The sequence below is a fragment of the Ambystoma mexicanum genome, chromosome 4q (assembly GCF_040938575.1).
Source record: "Ambystoma mexicanum isolate Mex_15411 chromosome 4q, UKY_AmexF1_1, whole genome shotgun sequence".
Lineage (NCBI taxonomy): Eukaryota > Metazoa > Chordata > Amphibia > Caudata > Ambystomatidae > Ambystoma > Ambystoma mexicanum.
In genome coordinates, this window is record NC_090928.1 from 313,775,092 (window position 1) to 313,792,263 (window position 17,172).

The following is a 17,172-nucleotide window of genomic DNA, read 5'->3' on the forward strand; positions in this document are numbered from 1 at the left end:
CTGTACCTGGCTCCGAGGTTCCTATTCCACCCCCTTGTCCACCTGTACCTGGCTCCGAGGTTCCTATTCCACCCCCTTGTCCACCTGTACCTGGCTCCGAGGTTCCTATTCCACCCCCTTGTCCACCTCTACCTGGCTCCGAGGTTCCTATTCCACCCCCTTGTCCACCTGTACCTGGGGTTCCTATTCCACCCCCTTGTCCACCAATACCTGGCTCTGTGGTTCCTATTCCACCCCCTTGTCCACCTGTACCTGGCTCTGGGGTTCCTATTCCACCCCCTTGTCCACCTGTACCTGGCTCTGGGGTTCCTATTCCCCCCCCTTGTCCACCTGTACCTGGCTCTGGGGTTCCTATTCCACCCCCTTGTCCACCTTTACCTGGCTCAGGGGTTCCTATTCCGCCCCTTTGTCCACTTTTACCTGGCTCTTGGGTTCCTCAACCGCCGCCTCCTTGCCCACCTTTCCCAGGCCATGGGGTTAGTTTATCGCTTCCTACTCTCTCTGGATTTCCGCCACCACCCCCATGCCCGCCTTTACCAAGCTCCGGTGTTCCTCTGCCCCCACCTTTGCCATGCTTTGGAGTCCCGCCTCCTCCACCTCTGCCAGGACAGAACTCTGTGCCACCTCCCCCTCCTATGCTTCCTGGAACTGGCCCTTGCCCACCACCTCTCCCAGCACCTGGATTAAACTCTGCATCTTGCATAGGAGGCGGTGGCTCTCCTGCACCTCCAATGTTAGGGTTCATGTCCGCATTCGGGATGCAGCAGACGAGTGGATGCAGGAGAAAGCCAATAGAACCACGTCGACCAATGAAGCCGCTGTACTGGACCAGAATTTTACTTAATAACAAAAGGTGAGCTTTGATGCTTTAAATGTGACAGAAAGCTTATTATTATTCTACTTTGTGTTCAATCTTAGTTTAAGACTTCCTTTATAAAAGTGATTTCTGCGAGAATGTGAATACTTCGAACACGGCTTGGTGGGGGCGAAAGAAATGCACATATATCGCCCTGCAGAGGCGAAAGACTGTTCCTTGAAATGCGTGACGCTTGTTACCACAGTTTTTTCGGGTTTTGGCAGCACTGGCGAATAACTAATGTGACTCTTAAATTTGATTGGTTAGTTCTCTGATTCGACCTCTAACCTGCATGCTCAACTCACTGAGCTATCTGACCAGCTGTGAAAAGGATCTTTGTAAGAAGCCACGTAGTTCATGCACCTTATTTATAATGCCAGTGCAAAGGGTTTGTCATAATCTTCTTATGGAGAAGTAGCTCTAGTTTATATCAGGGTTCCACGCTGTACCGCTTTTATTTCCGGTTCATTTGGATTGCTATCTTGATAATTGGACTGTGCAGAATTTATATAATGTTAATTTGACTAAAGGGAAGTTAGCTGCTGGCACTTTATAATGATCGCATTCACTGGGTAAACCTTTCTGAATGCAATCATGGAGAAAGCCTAACAATGCCAGAGGGGACAGTGGGTGGAGGGGGACGCACAGTGGCAGCACTGCTTCGAATAGGGGAAATCTGAACCTTTGAGTTAATGGCAGCCAGGTAGGAAAAGCAGAGCGTGACACAGCCGCTGAGTGACAGAGGAGTGAGATGGGAGAGGGGCACACCCGTCAGGCTCAATGAGAACACGCATTGGCACAACCAACAGATTTGGCTTCTGCATAGGTCTAGTATATTGCGACTACCTGGCTTTGCATTGGCAACTTTTTTTTATGGTGTAATTACCTGGCTAGATTATAGCAGTGTCTGACAAATGCCTGTCAAATACCTATCGAAAAGCCACAACTGTTGGCTTTGGCAATGCTTGTTTTTTATTAGTACTCTGTGCAAGGAGCAAGCATAACGTGGATGATGTGTGCGCGCAAGGTGCTGGGGGACAGTAACTCACAGTAACATACTGCTGTGTTGGTAACCATTTCTCCTGTCCCCAAAACCAACAGAAATGATCCACAGGCACTCGGCATAAAGTAGCCCGCTCAAGCTGGCGGGCAGTGAATAACTTTGACGGCCCAGCTACTCCCCTGAACAACTTGTGTAAAGTGAAATTAGTAAGAGAAAAACAAGTACACTCCAGTGGACAGCATTGAAAATCATGTGTGACATTTTCGGTAGTGTGTGCATAAGAAAGCGTTCATGTGTAAGCAGGGTTTAACCATGCGATATGCAAGCTTCTCACTACAGTGTATAACGATTCTCAAAATATCATCTGCATGTTTCAACATGTATACATTTCAGTGAATAGCAAACACATGTTCATAATCAATATATATATATATGTTTTAAAATGGAGTGTGCAAGAAGTTTCAGGTTTTACACTACGTCTTTATTAGGTTGTAGATGCATTACAATATACATGCATGTTTCTTAGCATTTGGCATGTTGGGTATATTGGTTATTAAAACGTATCCTGCACATTTCACTCTATCATATATATGGACCCCAGCATGTTTCAGACATTAATTGGTGATCAAAGGGGGTCATATGATTAGAAAGGTTGACATACGCACATCTCATTTAGTCTATCAATCCTTTTTTAAATTTAGTAGCACACATTACTCAACATTGTTTCACAATCAGACATGCACAATCTTAAAACAAGCTTTCAGATAATCCACAAGAAAAAAAGTGGAACAGTGTAGCGCTCAAGGGAGCTCATATTTTGAAAATTTGGGAGCTGTTCAGTTTGCACTGCAACGTAAACTGATCCCCACCATAACATTTTAATCATTTGCACGGTGGAGTGCAAAAGTGCAGGGGAAAAGGCAGCGTCCACATGTGTATGCTACTTTTTCCCCCTGCACTTTTTCACTATACCCTGCAAAACGAGTAAATGCATGCCAAGCAGCATTTATTTTTAATTATGGACGCTGCTTGCCATGCAATTGTAATGGGCAGCCATATTTTCCAGACTGGAAGCCACAGAGCACTTTCACGTTAATGAAAGGCCTCAAGACTTCATGAGAATTTAAGATGCTTAAATCACAGAAAAATAGATTCATGCAGAGCTTGTAATCGAAGCCAAGGTTACTGACAAATTAGGGTGGATCCAAACGCTGCAGAAAAGGCACGAGATACTAGTTCCCAGGACTTAAGAATACTCCCTGTCTAATTAAAGTTTGTAAGAGCACAATCGACCATTGTGAGCCGGGTGTGAGCAAATCATAAACCTAAGAAAACTCTGAGGAATCTGATGATTCCATTGCTCCTTTCCCTGGGATAGCCTGTCCTCATGTGGCCAGGGGATGGCAGACGCTACTTGATCCTGACCCTGGGATTGGCTTTATGAGGGAGGACTACCTGGGGGGGAAGGCAACCCTCAGAGGGATGACACATCATTCATCTTTGAAGAACAAATGAGCAAATCCCCTGGTGTTCCATGATCTAATTAGGGTGGTTGTCTCTTGTCATAATTCCTAGCATTAGCTCTTGTTTCCGGTAGCGAGTGCCTCAGGTAACTCCAAGTTTCATGTTTTGGGTTTTTCCTTCCGTACTTAGCTCTTCATTGATCATCTTTGTTGAGTTGTTTTGACAATTGATCGTGATCTTCAATGGGCTGATATGCTCAACACTTTTCTTGATGTTCGTTGGAGATTTAGTAGCTCTATTCCATTGTAGGAAGTCGGTCACTTCTGTCTTTTTAGTATTCGGTCAGGTGCATATAAAAGTTCAGTGATGTCAAATCCTAGTTGCAGTAAACACTGTGAAGCAACAAGCAATAGATTGCAGATCATCCTCGATTGTATGTGTAGGCGAACAAGATCATGTTGTTGATCTTCGGTAAATTCCACCACCGCAATGTCGTCCGACTTTATTGCACATAAGGACGGGACATAATGAAGTAAGCCTAGAACATTTTGGCGATTCAAGATCAATCCATTGTTCATGGAAAATATCCGTTCCTGTATTAGATGATTGATTGTGGTTGGTTTTTTTCCTGGTCTTTTTTTGTTGCGATCATTGCTGCTTTTGTCATGATCCCAACAATCCTCGAATTCATTTGAGCTGTAGTGATTGTCTCATCTCTCGTGGTGATCTGTAATTCTTGATGACCATGTCGTCCAGATGTGTGTCTTCACAAGGCTTTGCATCAGATTTGTGACCTTTCTCTTGATGCTGTTCTTGGCAAAACTTTACCTCAATTTTACATCTTTTTTCAAATAGGGTGAGGAAGCAGTTCTTAGGAAAAAGCTTACAATTTTCTTCCATCACAACCCTGCGATTTAGCCAGTCATTGTCTTCGACTTTGATTGGCTGTTTTGATGTCGCTGCTGTAGAGTCTACTTGGTCTTCTTTGTTATCCTCTGAATCCATGCTGTGTGTGGTCAAATTCAGCAAAATTATCATGTCTTCATTCGAAAGTGTTCAGGCAGACTGATGAATGTCTGCTCCCTTTTGTGTGCTGGTTTCCTGATTGTTGTTTCTTAAGTTTGCTGATTCTGCCTTTTTCACAGTAGATTTGTCTTCTGCTTCTGTTGAATACGACTTTGGATTTAGTAGGAATTTTCACGAGCTGTTGGATTTTGGATGTTTTACCTTTGCAATGTTTTTTGGTTTCTTTGCTTGGCTAGGTTTGCCTTCACTTGTGTTCAGTTGTGAAATGTTACATCTTTGGAAAATTAGTTATCTGTGGCCAACTGGATTTGTTGCTGGTTTTACTGGTGAACTTGGTCTATTGGATTTCCCACTGTGCCTTCTGCATCTGTAGAGGTGGACGGTCTGTTACTTGGTCCCTGTTCTCCCGTTATGAAAGTTTTCTTGTGAACTTCGGTCACTTTGATGGTGTGTGGATGTTTTGAGGTTGCTATTTCCTTGATATTAGAACTGACTGGAGTTTGCTCGGTTGGCATAACTCTTCTTTGTATGTCCAGTGCATCCTTTATTGTGCTCAGTATTTTAGTTTGGCTGCTTGTTTCTTTGCTTTCTTGGAATGAACATTTGACGTTTTGGTGTACTTTTTTGCAACTGTCTGAAGATTCAGGTTTGTCATTGTTAATAGTTTTGTTCATTTTCAATAAAATGAGTGCTTCTCGGGCCACTTCTGGCCAAAGCTTCTTATCTTCTCCGTTTGTTTTAAGTTGCTCTACCAACAACTTTTGTGCCTGGTCTGCTTTCTCTGTGTCTTGGTTTGTTTTTGTTTGGAGAATAATCATAAATGTGTTGATATTTAAGTTTTGAGTGCATCATGGCCGTTAAGATGGTTTGGTCTTTGTAATTATCATTTATATGCTCATACATCTTTAGAAAAGAAAAGGATCTATAAATATTGTTAAGGCTGACATAATGCTTGAATTCATTTCTTGTGACTTGCTGTGTGACCTTGTTCGTATTTGATCCCAAGGGCTTGTCATATGGTTTCTGGTTATGTAGCGTCCTTCTCACCTTTGGAAAGTCTCTTGATGAATGAAGAGTCAGAAGCAGACTCTTCCTAAACCGTTATTGTCTCTTCACTTGCTTGCTCAGGTCTGTGTGTATCCGTCACCTTAATACTCTGTGCGGTATCTCCTCATGTTGGGCCAAGCTGGTCTGTGCAAGATAGAATATTTACGTTGTCAAGGTCATCTGATGGCTGAGAATCTCTGTTCTCCTTGTTCCAATCCTGATTGTCTGCAATTCCATCTGCATCCATGGCGTCATCAGGCACAATCTCAAATGGGCTTTCCACCTGTACCTTGTTGTCAGCTTCTCTCGCTGCCCTTCCACTATGCTCCATATTTCCGAAGGTTTGCCAATTATTCTTCAGTAGTTGCGACAGGTGATCTGTCATCTTAGTCGTTTCTGTGGGAGTGAGTTGGAAATTTGAGGTCGCAATTGTCGGCTGAGACAAAATGGTCACACCTGATGTTTGGTTAGACCAGTCTAATAATAAAATTGAGATGCACACTAAAGTGTGCTCTGCCTTGCTTTTGGAAAGCAAGCATGTGTCCACTTGGTATGCAGGAGCAGGATGTCAAAAAAAGGCATTCTCTGCTTCACCTTCACATTCCCGTCCTCCCGCGACTATTCTGCATGTGTTTTGTGGATCGCCCCCTTCCCTCCCACCCCCCCCCACTCTTCACTTATGTTGTCATCATACAGGGGGTCAGAGTCAGGAGAGGGAGGTGCTCTTACCTCTTTCTCCACCTCAAAATTCCATCCATCCAAGGGTCTCTGGATGCCGCACAAATCTGTGGTAAAGCTCGATTGTGTTGAAAGGCCGAGCCCCGCCTGGCGTCTCATTTGGAGTAGTGCTCTCTTTACACGATCTGATTCATTTCCCTTGTCAAGACATTACGGGAGTGCTTATTTTCGGTCCAAGGTCCCGTTGTCACAGGTCACACAGGGAACACTCCTGACACTCTGCGACGCTCTGCATTGTGGTGGGAGTTTTTAAGGGTTTGCTCCTCCTCCTATGTGTGCAATGGGCAGCAAAATCGGACTTCAAGGAGATTAAAGTGAACAAGCAGGTAAACACTGATTACCCCAACACAGGAAATACTCCTGACACTCATTTGGTTATTATTTTGTTGATTGTGTTCCAAAAGCCACAATGGGGACAAAGCTTAAACTGCCAATGAGTCTTGTGTAGCACCAGGCGATGTAATTGACACCTACTGTGGCAACTGCTGGAAGACCAATTTATATTCTAGTGTCTTGCTTGATTTTACTCCTAAGGTATCGCTTGGTTGTTTAAGTGTTGTGGTGCTGTGAGTCAAGGGTTCCCCACTGATGTAGAGATGTTAACCTGCTGCAGCATGCCCAATGCCACCTTCGGCCTCTTGCAATGTATTAGCATTGTTTCAAATGGTCTAATCCTTTCTGCCTAGGATGAAAAATGAACAGGCCCTGGTTAAGACACCAAGTCTTGATGACCATACGTAAGACCGTATTTACTGAAACAATTAACCTGAAGACTTTCGTGACCCTTATGTCATCCTCCTATCATTCTACTTCACCCCCTATTCCCGCTGTCCCTTTAATGCTTAATTGCATCAGCCCACAAAAGAGCCCCAATTAGTTGCTCTGTATTCAGAGATCCATCAATGGCTTGTCACTCACAGGATTTTGCTTGTGCATTCTTCCATCTACTACCACACCAGTATATCGCACCCACTGAGGATAACTAAGTATCAGGAAAGGTAATTATAGTGTAGTACCGTATGCTGTATCAGATGGAAGGATACTTTGAGTGTTGTACTCAAAGCCTTTTGAAACTGTTGACACTTTATGGACTTAAAAATGCCAAAAAGGGGCTTAACTGAAACACTGGATAGAAGTACGTAGGATGTGGGGGCGCCTAGATGCCAGCAATTCCTTATTTAGCAAGGTAGACTCCCCAGTTTTGTAGACCAAAATCTTGCTAATTTCATATATCTTTCATAGATGTTACCAGAGTGAAATGTCCTTTTGCTTTGCAGGGTGCATTTAAAGGCCCCAAACAGAAGTCCCTTTCACATGGATAGCAAGATTTTAAACACAAACAAAAAATGGCCTGGCCTTTGTTTTTGTTTTTAAAGTAAAATTAAAGAGCTATGTGGAAAGGGGCCTACCAGTGATTACCAAGGATAATCAGCATTTTAATTTACAAAAGGAGGAATCAAAGATCCCTGTCACAGGGAAAACAGGATTTTTAAACACTGAAAACAAAAATGGCCTGCACAGGTGTGTGCAAATAAAAGTTTTGAAAAGTAAAAAAATATAACTGCTCACAGAAAAATGTCAGGAAAACAAAACATGAAGTGCAGGTTGACCAAAAGCAATGTATATGATGTTTCACCTACAACACTACAGTGACATTTGAAGAGCCACTTTGTCTTCATGGAAAATGCCAGCCCAAGGCAGACCCTTTTACTGGCTGTGGGCAAAACTTGAGGGAATTTCCCACTCCCAGCGTGGGGGTCACATCTCCCATCTAATGTCAAACCGCAATAACATGTCCTGATAAAGGTGTCAAAATTCATTGTTTTCCAGACTTGCTGGTTCTGAATGCATTGACTTCAAGTAAAGTTTCCCTTGGCTGGAGCGTGACTAATATGTGGTAAAATGGGGGCACACACTTCAAAGAGCAGGCCTCCACCACAAATTAGACTGATAAAAAAAAATCTGTGGGCACAGGCTGACCCAGTGAAAACAAATGGCCAGAAGGCATGAGCAGGGCCATTTGTCCCACTTGAAGATTCACAATTAATGTAAAAGGACTTTTATCATTTATGCCTTTTTCTCAGCAACCAAAAGGTGGATTGATTTAATTTTTGGACCACTTTTTATGTAATTTCAGGCAATTTCGGGGATATACAATTCATCTACCTGTGACTCTGGGAACTGTAATGGGAAGTTAAACTAGGTTTCTGGATGATCTGAACATGTTCTAAATGTAAGAGTTGGTTGAAAATGAAATTGGGGATATGCTTAATAACGTATGTATTCATAACTCTTGTGCTTTTTATGGAAACTGCAGAAAGGTGCCACATGGCTGTGCTACATGGGAGGGATTTGGTGGTCGGCTTATCGAATTATCCATGTGTAACGCTCACCTGATTCCCGCAGAGGCGCCGGTCTTGACTGGGTGAATGCCGTATCTTCAAAGATGATGTGTAACACACGGTTTGCTCTTTGGGCTGGACCTCTGTGCACTGTATGTCTGACTCGAAGAGTAAGATGTCTGCAGATAGAAAATATGGGATTAATGAACTGGGGTTATTGGGTGCCTCTCTCCTCTTCCCTTTCTCTTCTCCTGTAGAACCCCAAAGGTTAACACCCTCACCTTAGGTAAGTGAACGCCGAGCTCTCCATCTGCCTCGGGGCAGGGTGCCGTAACCAGTTTCTTCACTGGATAAGGGTGCAGGCCTCTTGACCTCAGAGGACTGCTGTCCGTCGTTAACTGCACGAACGGTAAGTTCTGGGCACTTCAAATGTCTTAAAAGTCTTTTGTAATGATATCTCTTGTTTTGCAGGGTTCCGGCGATGGCGGATGGCGGGCTGATGAGAGTTGAGGATCGAACCCGCGTGAGGAATAGAAGTGCCTGGAAGCACGTAGGTAAGCGCTTGTAGCCTGCTTCACGATGCGCACTAACTGTCCCTTTTATCTTGCAGGTACAAGTTCGGAGCTTTAGAGAAGCTGAAGGGTGCTGGAATACCCACTGGATTCGGCGTGGGAAGGAGTAATGGCACGTGAGTAATAAAGTTGCCCAATGTCTTTAAACGCACCTTCTTTTGTCTTTCAGATGCGGGATGCAGCGCCGAAGGCCTCCGGAGAGTGCGAAGAGCTGGTAAGCTTTTGTCTTTCAGATGCCGGAATGCAGTGCGAAGACCTCCGGAGCATGCGAAGAGTAGGTAAGCCTTTGTCTTTCAGATGCCGGAATGCTGCGCGAGGCGTTGGTGACAGCCGATGGACCAGGTAAGAGATGTGCTGCCACTGAAGACCGTAGTGCTAACCTGTTCTTTCTTTGTCTTTACAGGTGCTGCTGAAGACTGGATTCCAGGATGGTAAGCCTTTGTTCCCTTAGGCCCAGGATCAGAAGCAGAAGACACGATGAGCGTTCTGCTGCAGAGAATGCAGAATAACGCAAAGCAAGATTCATCCATCGGGTGTGGTTTAAATAGCCTCCTGTAGTGCTTAGGTGTCTCCTTCCACAGCCACGCCTAGGTAAGAAAAGAGTTCCTGCTTTCCAGAAGAGTTCCAGTGTTCTGAACCTAGGGAGTGGCTCCTGCCCCACCCAACAGGAAAAGTAGTCCCAAACAGAAGAGGATCAGGGGTTCAACTGGCAGGTAAGTAAGCAGCATGGTCTGCTGCAGGTAAGTCCACCCAATCATTATGAGCCCGGCGCTTCCAGCGCTGGGATTGGGCATCTTTATGAGCCTGGTGCCACTGGCGCCAGGACAGGGTCCAAAAGGTCCCAATTGGGATTGGCTGGCACTCGGAACCGGGGTTATGGGTCTGCTTCCAAGGGAGTCGGGCAAGTCCTGATCTTTTGGAAGCAGAGATCATGACACCATGATTAGTTGAATCAGAAAATGTTTATTATGGCATTTGCTAGAAAAAGTATGAAGTTGTGATCCATAACTAGTTTTTGCTAAACAGTTGAAAGGAGAACAAAGAGGGATTACAAATTGGAATTTGCCATATGTTGCCCCAGACCCCAGAATCAATCCTGACTTGGAGCCTGGGTTTGGGAGGAGAGAGAAAGGTAACATTCTACTCCTAGTGGTAGGAATTATTGCAGGGTACTTCCCCAAGATTGTAGAATTGGTAGTGTCATTGCTGATGTATAAGGGGGACTGCATTTGGATAGATGGACAGAGAGGGAGGGATAGACAGGCAGGAGACAGACAATCAGGAAGGCTGCTGAAACTTACAATCTGACAGCTGGAAGGAAACACCAGAGGAGATTGCTGAGCGTACATCTGGGTGGAGCTGTCTATTTCTAGCAAGGCCTCATAGCTGACTGAGTCCTGAGATGCAGCTGGCTTTCTAGAACCTTAAACAGAGGCTGGCCATGTAAGTAGAACTGAGGCCTCGGTAACCAAAAGGAGTATGCCTGCCTTGAATCATTTCCCTTTATAGTGGGTGGAGGGGCAAAACTGCATAGATCCTTAGCCTATTTTACCAACAATATGAATTTAACTATTTCCCCATTTGGCAGAACACTGCAGTGTGAATTTTGTTAAAATTCTAAATTAACAAAGCTCACTTCCCAGTGTGTGCTGAAATCTATAGTTTATAATTTAATTGGGTAATCCTAGTTCTCCAGCTGACCCCAATTTCTTTTTAATGAACTCAGTCCAACCTTTGTATCCAGTTTCCCCAACACGGGCCTTTCAGAAAGAGGGATCTGAAATCCCAAATTCCCCAAAACATTCCAATTTTCTCTATCTGACTTTCCAACACATAGACCAATGCAAAGGGGAGTTGGGGTCTGAAAAACAGACCTATAAATCACCCTGTGTGTATTAAGCCTGCAGGAAAATCAGAATCGCACAACATTACAAGATAAGTGCCTTTGTTATTTATCAGTGTAATTATTTTCTCAAGTGAAATTTGCAGAAAGTGAAGAATTGTGATTGTGTTCTTTTTTTAATTCACTTTTGTGTTGTATTTATACTGTGAGAAGTTGATTGTGTTGTCACAGATATAGTGGTGTTTGACATTTCAGTGCTAATTTCGATTACTTTTAACTTGAATAAAAATACCAATATATTTCCCGTCACCGGCCTGATTCTTGGCTCATTGTTAGCTTGGGGGAGAGGGATCCAAGGGGCATGCTATGTGTCTGAGATGGTACTAAAGAAAATAATCTGTTAGTTTGTTGTATAACCACTTGAGTGGGGAGGGAAGGAACTCCGTGTTTCGGTGGCTTCTCAATAAACTGTTATAGCGTGTGCTTCACATATGACATGTGTACAAGTTAACAGATGAGCTGCTGCATCAACAAGAGCATGTATGCCTGCTAAAGCAATTTTGTTACAAGATCACAGAATGAAGGTCACCATAGGTGTAATTTATCTGGCTGGTTGTGGATAACTTCAGGATCAGTTATATTTGGGTGGCTATGCAGCCACTGTTCATTTCTTACATTCCAGCCATGCCTTATGATGGCTCTTTGGAATTCTTATTCCACCTTCTGTGCATTGAGTTTGGACGTTTTGGCACATGTGTCTGGATGGATAACTGGGGAGAATGTGTGGATGTTCTGTCCATGGGTGAAACTGTCACCGTAGAATAATTAAACGGGATGGCCTTCAGGAGGACTTGACCACTTTTGAGCAGGCTCACCCGAAACATCCAGTCAAAACGCATGCCTGGAGTAACATTTCCAAGAAGGACCAAGTACCACTGGTTTATTTTGAAAACCTAATGGGCCAACCCTTCATTAATGTGCTCTTATCTACGCAAAGACTGTTGCTGTATGGAACATCATGAAAAGATGGGGAAGGTAGTAATTTCTCCTAGAGTGAATTGTGACAACACAAGGATGGGGTACCCTTTTGAGCTACTACGAAGTTGTTTCTTTAAACATTTATTTTTCTCTGAAGAACACCTTGGGGAGGGGAGCCATTTCCTGGAACTGTGAACACTATCTACTTTGACTGGATTTATACCTTTTTGTTGAACTTGAACATTTGTGCACTTTCAAGGCCAAAATCATATCCTTCACTACCTTGGAGTTCGTTTCTAGAATAGGATAGGATTTCGGACACAGGACACTTTTCCTGGACATAGGCACACCTAGTGTTGGGAAATACATCCTAGAATAGGGATACTGAGGCCTTTTCCAACACATTTATTATTTAAATAAAGGCTTGTTGCAACCACTATGAGCCCTCTGTGTCTATTTCTCATTCCTGGTTCCTCACAGTTGTCTACACTACAGTTGAACGGAAGGAAGGGGATGGAATAATCAAAGCTGGACCAGTTCTGGATTAAGGGAGTTCACGGTGGGGTTGGGGGGCAGGGTTTCTGCCTTGGCATTTGCAAGACTGTTAATGTATTCTCACAAAGATCGGTTAATGGTGTCTCTTCTTCAAATTATGCCATCTGATTGCATCACTCTATTACAACGGTTGTCTTGTCTGTGAACAGCATATTCTTAAAGCCCTTGCCCATCTCCACTGTTTTCTGTGACGCACCTGCTTCTCCTTATTAATATCATGAATCATATCTGACAGCCTAGAGCATGATAAACAGCCCAATGCATGTTAACATTATTTCCACCACCCAGGTTTCAATTCTGCCCATCATAAAATCTGTACTCAGCCCTATTATACAAATGAAAAGTGAGCATATGGGCCTTTAGGAACGTGCATATGTAGAGTTCAAATAACTGAACCAACTCAGGAAGATGGCAAAGTAGTTTTTATTGGCAATTATCTAAAACAGGGAGGTTATAAAGAGCGTCAACGGATGTACGCTCTGCCTCTCAATGATCTCTACACAAAATGTTTTTTATATGAAAAATATGTGAGTGACCTTGTACTACATGGCAATAATGAAAAAAACCTACCACGGGTTGGGTTTGGTTAAGGGAGACATCCAAGTATACTTTTCTATAGGAGCTAGGATTGTTATTGGTTGCCCATTATAAGGTGGACAACTTATGCCTACCTTTTAAAAAAACATGTCATTTCAGAAACATTAGATATGGTTTCTCATTGGTCTTTAAACTATAAGGTCCTTCGTTATATGGACTAACATAATTGGTTGGCGCGCTTGTGCCATGTCTGGAACATTCGGTTAATTTAGCCGCACGTAAGCCAAGACCCAGGTGCAGGGTGATAGGACATGAAGCTACCTCAACACCCAATTAGCCCAACATCTCTCATCGCTAATGCCTTCTACCATGAAATTGTCTTTATACTTAGCCTTACAGAATATCCTTGTCTTTGAGAATGCACGGGAGTGAGGGCACTTGCTATCTTGTATAGGAGTTCAAGCTCTATTTCCATCCTTGGCTCACGTGACGGCAGACCACGATTTGGTCCATTTTGCAGCTTTTACATGCTCTAAATGAATTAAAGTTTGGCATCCTTTGTGTTCTGCACCTTAACGCAGAATGGTTCATTCTCTGCATACTTGTTCTTCTTCAGAACAGATGGCTGAACTTGCTTTTTGAATCTTGATTCCAGGCCAGGCATCCTTGCCCTTCAGCTTCACAAGCCTATTATTATTGCTGCAACACAGTTTTCTATTCCCGCTTCATGTGTTCTGGCCTACTAAATTCATGATGTCAATATCCAGTTTCTATACAATGGCGGCTTCGCCTGCATTCTATTCACTATTCTATGACTTGATTTATCTTGCGTTTTAGCAACTGTACATTTATTTAATGTTTGTTTTGCTGTAGCACTTTGTGCATATGTAATCTTCCTTTTCCATATTGGGAAATGCACTCTATTCTTTACTTTGCCATTAGTTTCTTCGGGATCTATACATCATCTTTAGCCAGTATCTTGAGACATTGTAAACACTTCTTATGACATCATTGATTCATTGGTTAGCTTCTGTTCACACTCCTTTTGCTTTTTCCTTCTGCAGGTTATCACGTCGAGGATACATTTGGTAGGGTTGTCTCAAGTGGTATCTTCTTTCAAACACTTGCTGCGGTATTGGTATTATGGCTAGTGTTAGGCACAGCACAATTTCATGTCTCCAATATACGGGAGGTAGGGGGCGGGATCTCCTGCAGATGCACACAGCTGCTCCTCATCAAAAGTATGGCTGGATTAGTGCCTAGATATTGGAACAGGGCTTGTGACAAATTATTGGATGTCCCTTCTCCCCTTGCGGGGGGAGCCCCTTCCCATGGGAGTTGAGGCCACTACCCAATAGTCCCCCTGGGGGTGGTACATGGTGGGTGTATCTCATGGGGAGGGACCCCCCTCTGGGAATAGGAATGACTATCCAGGGAGAACGCGGCATGTCCAGACTATATCACAACCTCCCTCAACCTACTACCCTATACAGGGTACCAAAGTTCCCTACACTTCCATGTACTTGTGTAAAGTAGATAACTCAACCTTCGTAAGAAGTACTGAGACCGTGAAGAGTAGGCACTACCTATGTGAGTCATGTGAAGACTGGGACAAAGAAGAATCCAAGAAACTCATTTGCGAATGATAACACTATTACCAAAATGAAGAAGAGGCGTGGAGTAATGAGCACTCTGTGGAACCAAAACCAACATTCTAGTCAATATGGACAATGTGTGAGCAAGTGGAACATAAAAAGGGAAGAAGGGCTGAAAATGGCATTCAGCCCTCTCTCTTGAGGAGCAGCAAGCATGTTGGCGATGCAGCGAAGAGAAGCCAGAGAAAACGAGATGCGAGGCAAGAAGGTGAAGCCTCCGAAAAGGGTCAGAAGAGAAAGGACCCTTGTCCTGACTGGAAGCAGTCTGCTGATACTGACAGAAGAGAAGGGACCACATGGTCCAAGTTGGCAGCTATGGAAATGCTGTAACTTGAGTGGACCATTTGCAGAGCATAGAATGGAAGAGATCGAGTCCAATGACTGGCAGAGAACAGAACGGAAGCTCCCTGGAGGTAGGGGCTTGCCGCTGGGGACAGAAAACTGTCCTGGGGCCCTATAAAGCAGTAGAAGTAACCTAGAGAACAGGGCTGGGAGCAAAGCCTGGGAAAGAGACTTTGAACAAATAATTGCACCAGAACTAAGGGTCTGGGACCCCCAATTACAGAAAAGCATGTCTGTTATATAGACAATAGCAGTACTTAGCAGGGTAGTGAACCAGGTCTGCTATATAACCAGCAGAGAAGCCTGAGAAGAACCAAGGGAAGGCAGTCATTCCCCCAGACATGGTGAACATTGTGAGAAGTTTGAGAAAGGCCAAAGGGAAGGAGTCATTACCCAGGCATTGTGATAAGCCTGAGAAAGGCCAGGGAAGGGAGTCATTCCCCCTGGCATTTCAGGAAGCTGAGTAAAGAAAGCAGCTTGAGTAATGTCAGGGGAATGGAGGAATGTCCTCAGACGTTGTGAACTGTACTTAAGAAGACCAGGAGAAGGGAGGCATTCCTCCTGGTAATAGAAACAAGGCACCTGGATAAGTGAGACACTCACCTGGGCACCAATGGGCAGAAAGGAATGCTGATGTTTTGGAATTGGAACACTGTTTTATAAGTGAACTGAGACTTTCAATCTGAAACTGTGTTGTGCCTTTGAAGGGGGTTGCGACCTGGGGAAGGAAGTAATTCCCTCAGGAAATAGTCCCTCCAGACCACTGGCACTGCAGTCTGCTCTCAGAAGAATGGAGCCATTTTTCTGCACCAAGAAGACTCACTAATCCTTTAGCTTAGTTTAAGTGTAAGAGAAGGAAATTGGTTTCTGACACAGGGGCGGTGTACTTTTTATTTGCCTGGACATCCTGACAGACTCCTTGGTGTTTTTGGTTAAGGCCGAGAAACCCCTACTAGGAGATGGGGATCGTTAGGATTTTTCTCCTTATTTTTAGAACCAATAAAAGTGTACAGCCAAAAGACTGCCACTTGTCTCTTCCTTTCACACCTTTACAGCATGTTGGATTGGATCATATTGGAAGGTATTTTGTAGAATCAAAAGTGTGAAAATACCTTGCATTATAAATGAAAAACAAACTGTCTATCGCCACCTCACCATCTGGGGGTTCTCACCACAGTCTGCCATTTCAACCTGAGAGGCTGTAAAACCATGGTAGATGAATCTAACATTTAACTTTCATACTGTGATGAAAAAACAGCTCTATCAGCTGGATGGAAGTTTGCTCATCTTAATCAGATTTCACACAGGCATTTACAAATGAATAAAACAGTAATGTAGAGGAATTGTACTGTTCAGAAGCATGCAAACAGTTTTAAGATTTTGTGACGGCACCTAAGCGAAGGGAATGTGACCGGGGTGAGCGAGGGGAAAAATCATAAATTGTTGTGCTACATTATAGAAAATAGAAACCCACAGAATCCTTGCTTGAACGTACAGTGCACAAATGGGTATCACAAGAAAATATTGTTAAAGAAAAAAAAAACGAATGGTTGAAATGATCGAATTTCGGCTGTACCAAAATTACATACAGCCAAAAACTCAGAACATTTCAACCATTCTGTTTTTATTCTAGCAAACAAGGGATGTTCGCTATAATGGAATCGGTTGTGGTGGGGGTATCCCCGGCATCCAAAACAACTTAGTTTAAAAAAAAAAAAAAGACAAGATCCCTGCAGCGCCTGTTCCCATCCACCAGAGTGAAGGGAACTGTCGGTGCAGGGACTCTGCGGCACACAGCGAAGTATGCCACCAAAAGGTAAGTAAGGGGCAGGGGGAGCGCGGTCTCCAAAGGCCATTTCGCTGTGGGGTGCTTATTCTGAACACAAACATTTAGAATTCGACATTTTCAACTTTGAAATGTTCGTATTCAAACTAATCACATACATCCTACAAATCCTGCCAATCCAGAAGCATCATTGGCTTCTGTGGGTCTGTTTTCCCACAGCTTTGTAGTAGATGTAAGTCTAGATGTTTTTTCCCATTGCTGGATTTCTGCTATCTCCTTTTCTTTCTCTTTGATCCTCTTACAGTGGTGCACTATTATGCTTTGAATTTCAGGCCATCCCTTGGCTTCTATCCCAGCTATTTTATCAAGGGTCTTCTGTACTTCCTTTGGTAGCCCTCTTTTTATAATAAAGTGGAACAGGGAAGTTG

At 43.7% G+C, this 17,172-nt stretch overlaps 1 protein-coding gene across 3 annotated transcripts in view; it reads left to right on the forward strand.

Moving 5' to 3' along the window:
* Positions 1–267: 267 nt before the first annotated feature.
* The window catches only part of LOC138468510 (formin-2-like), a 609,148-nt gene continuing 592,243 nt past the window's right edge, over positions 268–17,172 (forward strand). For 2 of the 3 annotated variants that reach the window (XM_069609013.1, XM_069609014.1), the window contains exon 1: positions 277–853. In XM_069609013.1, coding sequence (XP_069465114.1) covers positions 636–853 — 218 coding nt within the window. In that variant the 5' untranslated portion in view covers positions 277–635. Of the gene's footprint in view, positions 854–17,172 lie in introns of all 3 variants that reach the window. The other variant, XM_069609015.1, reaches the window with a different exon arrangement.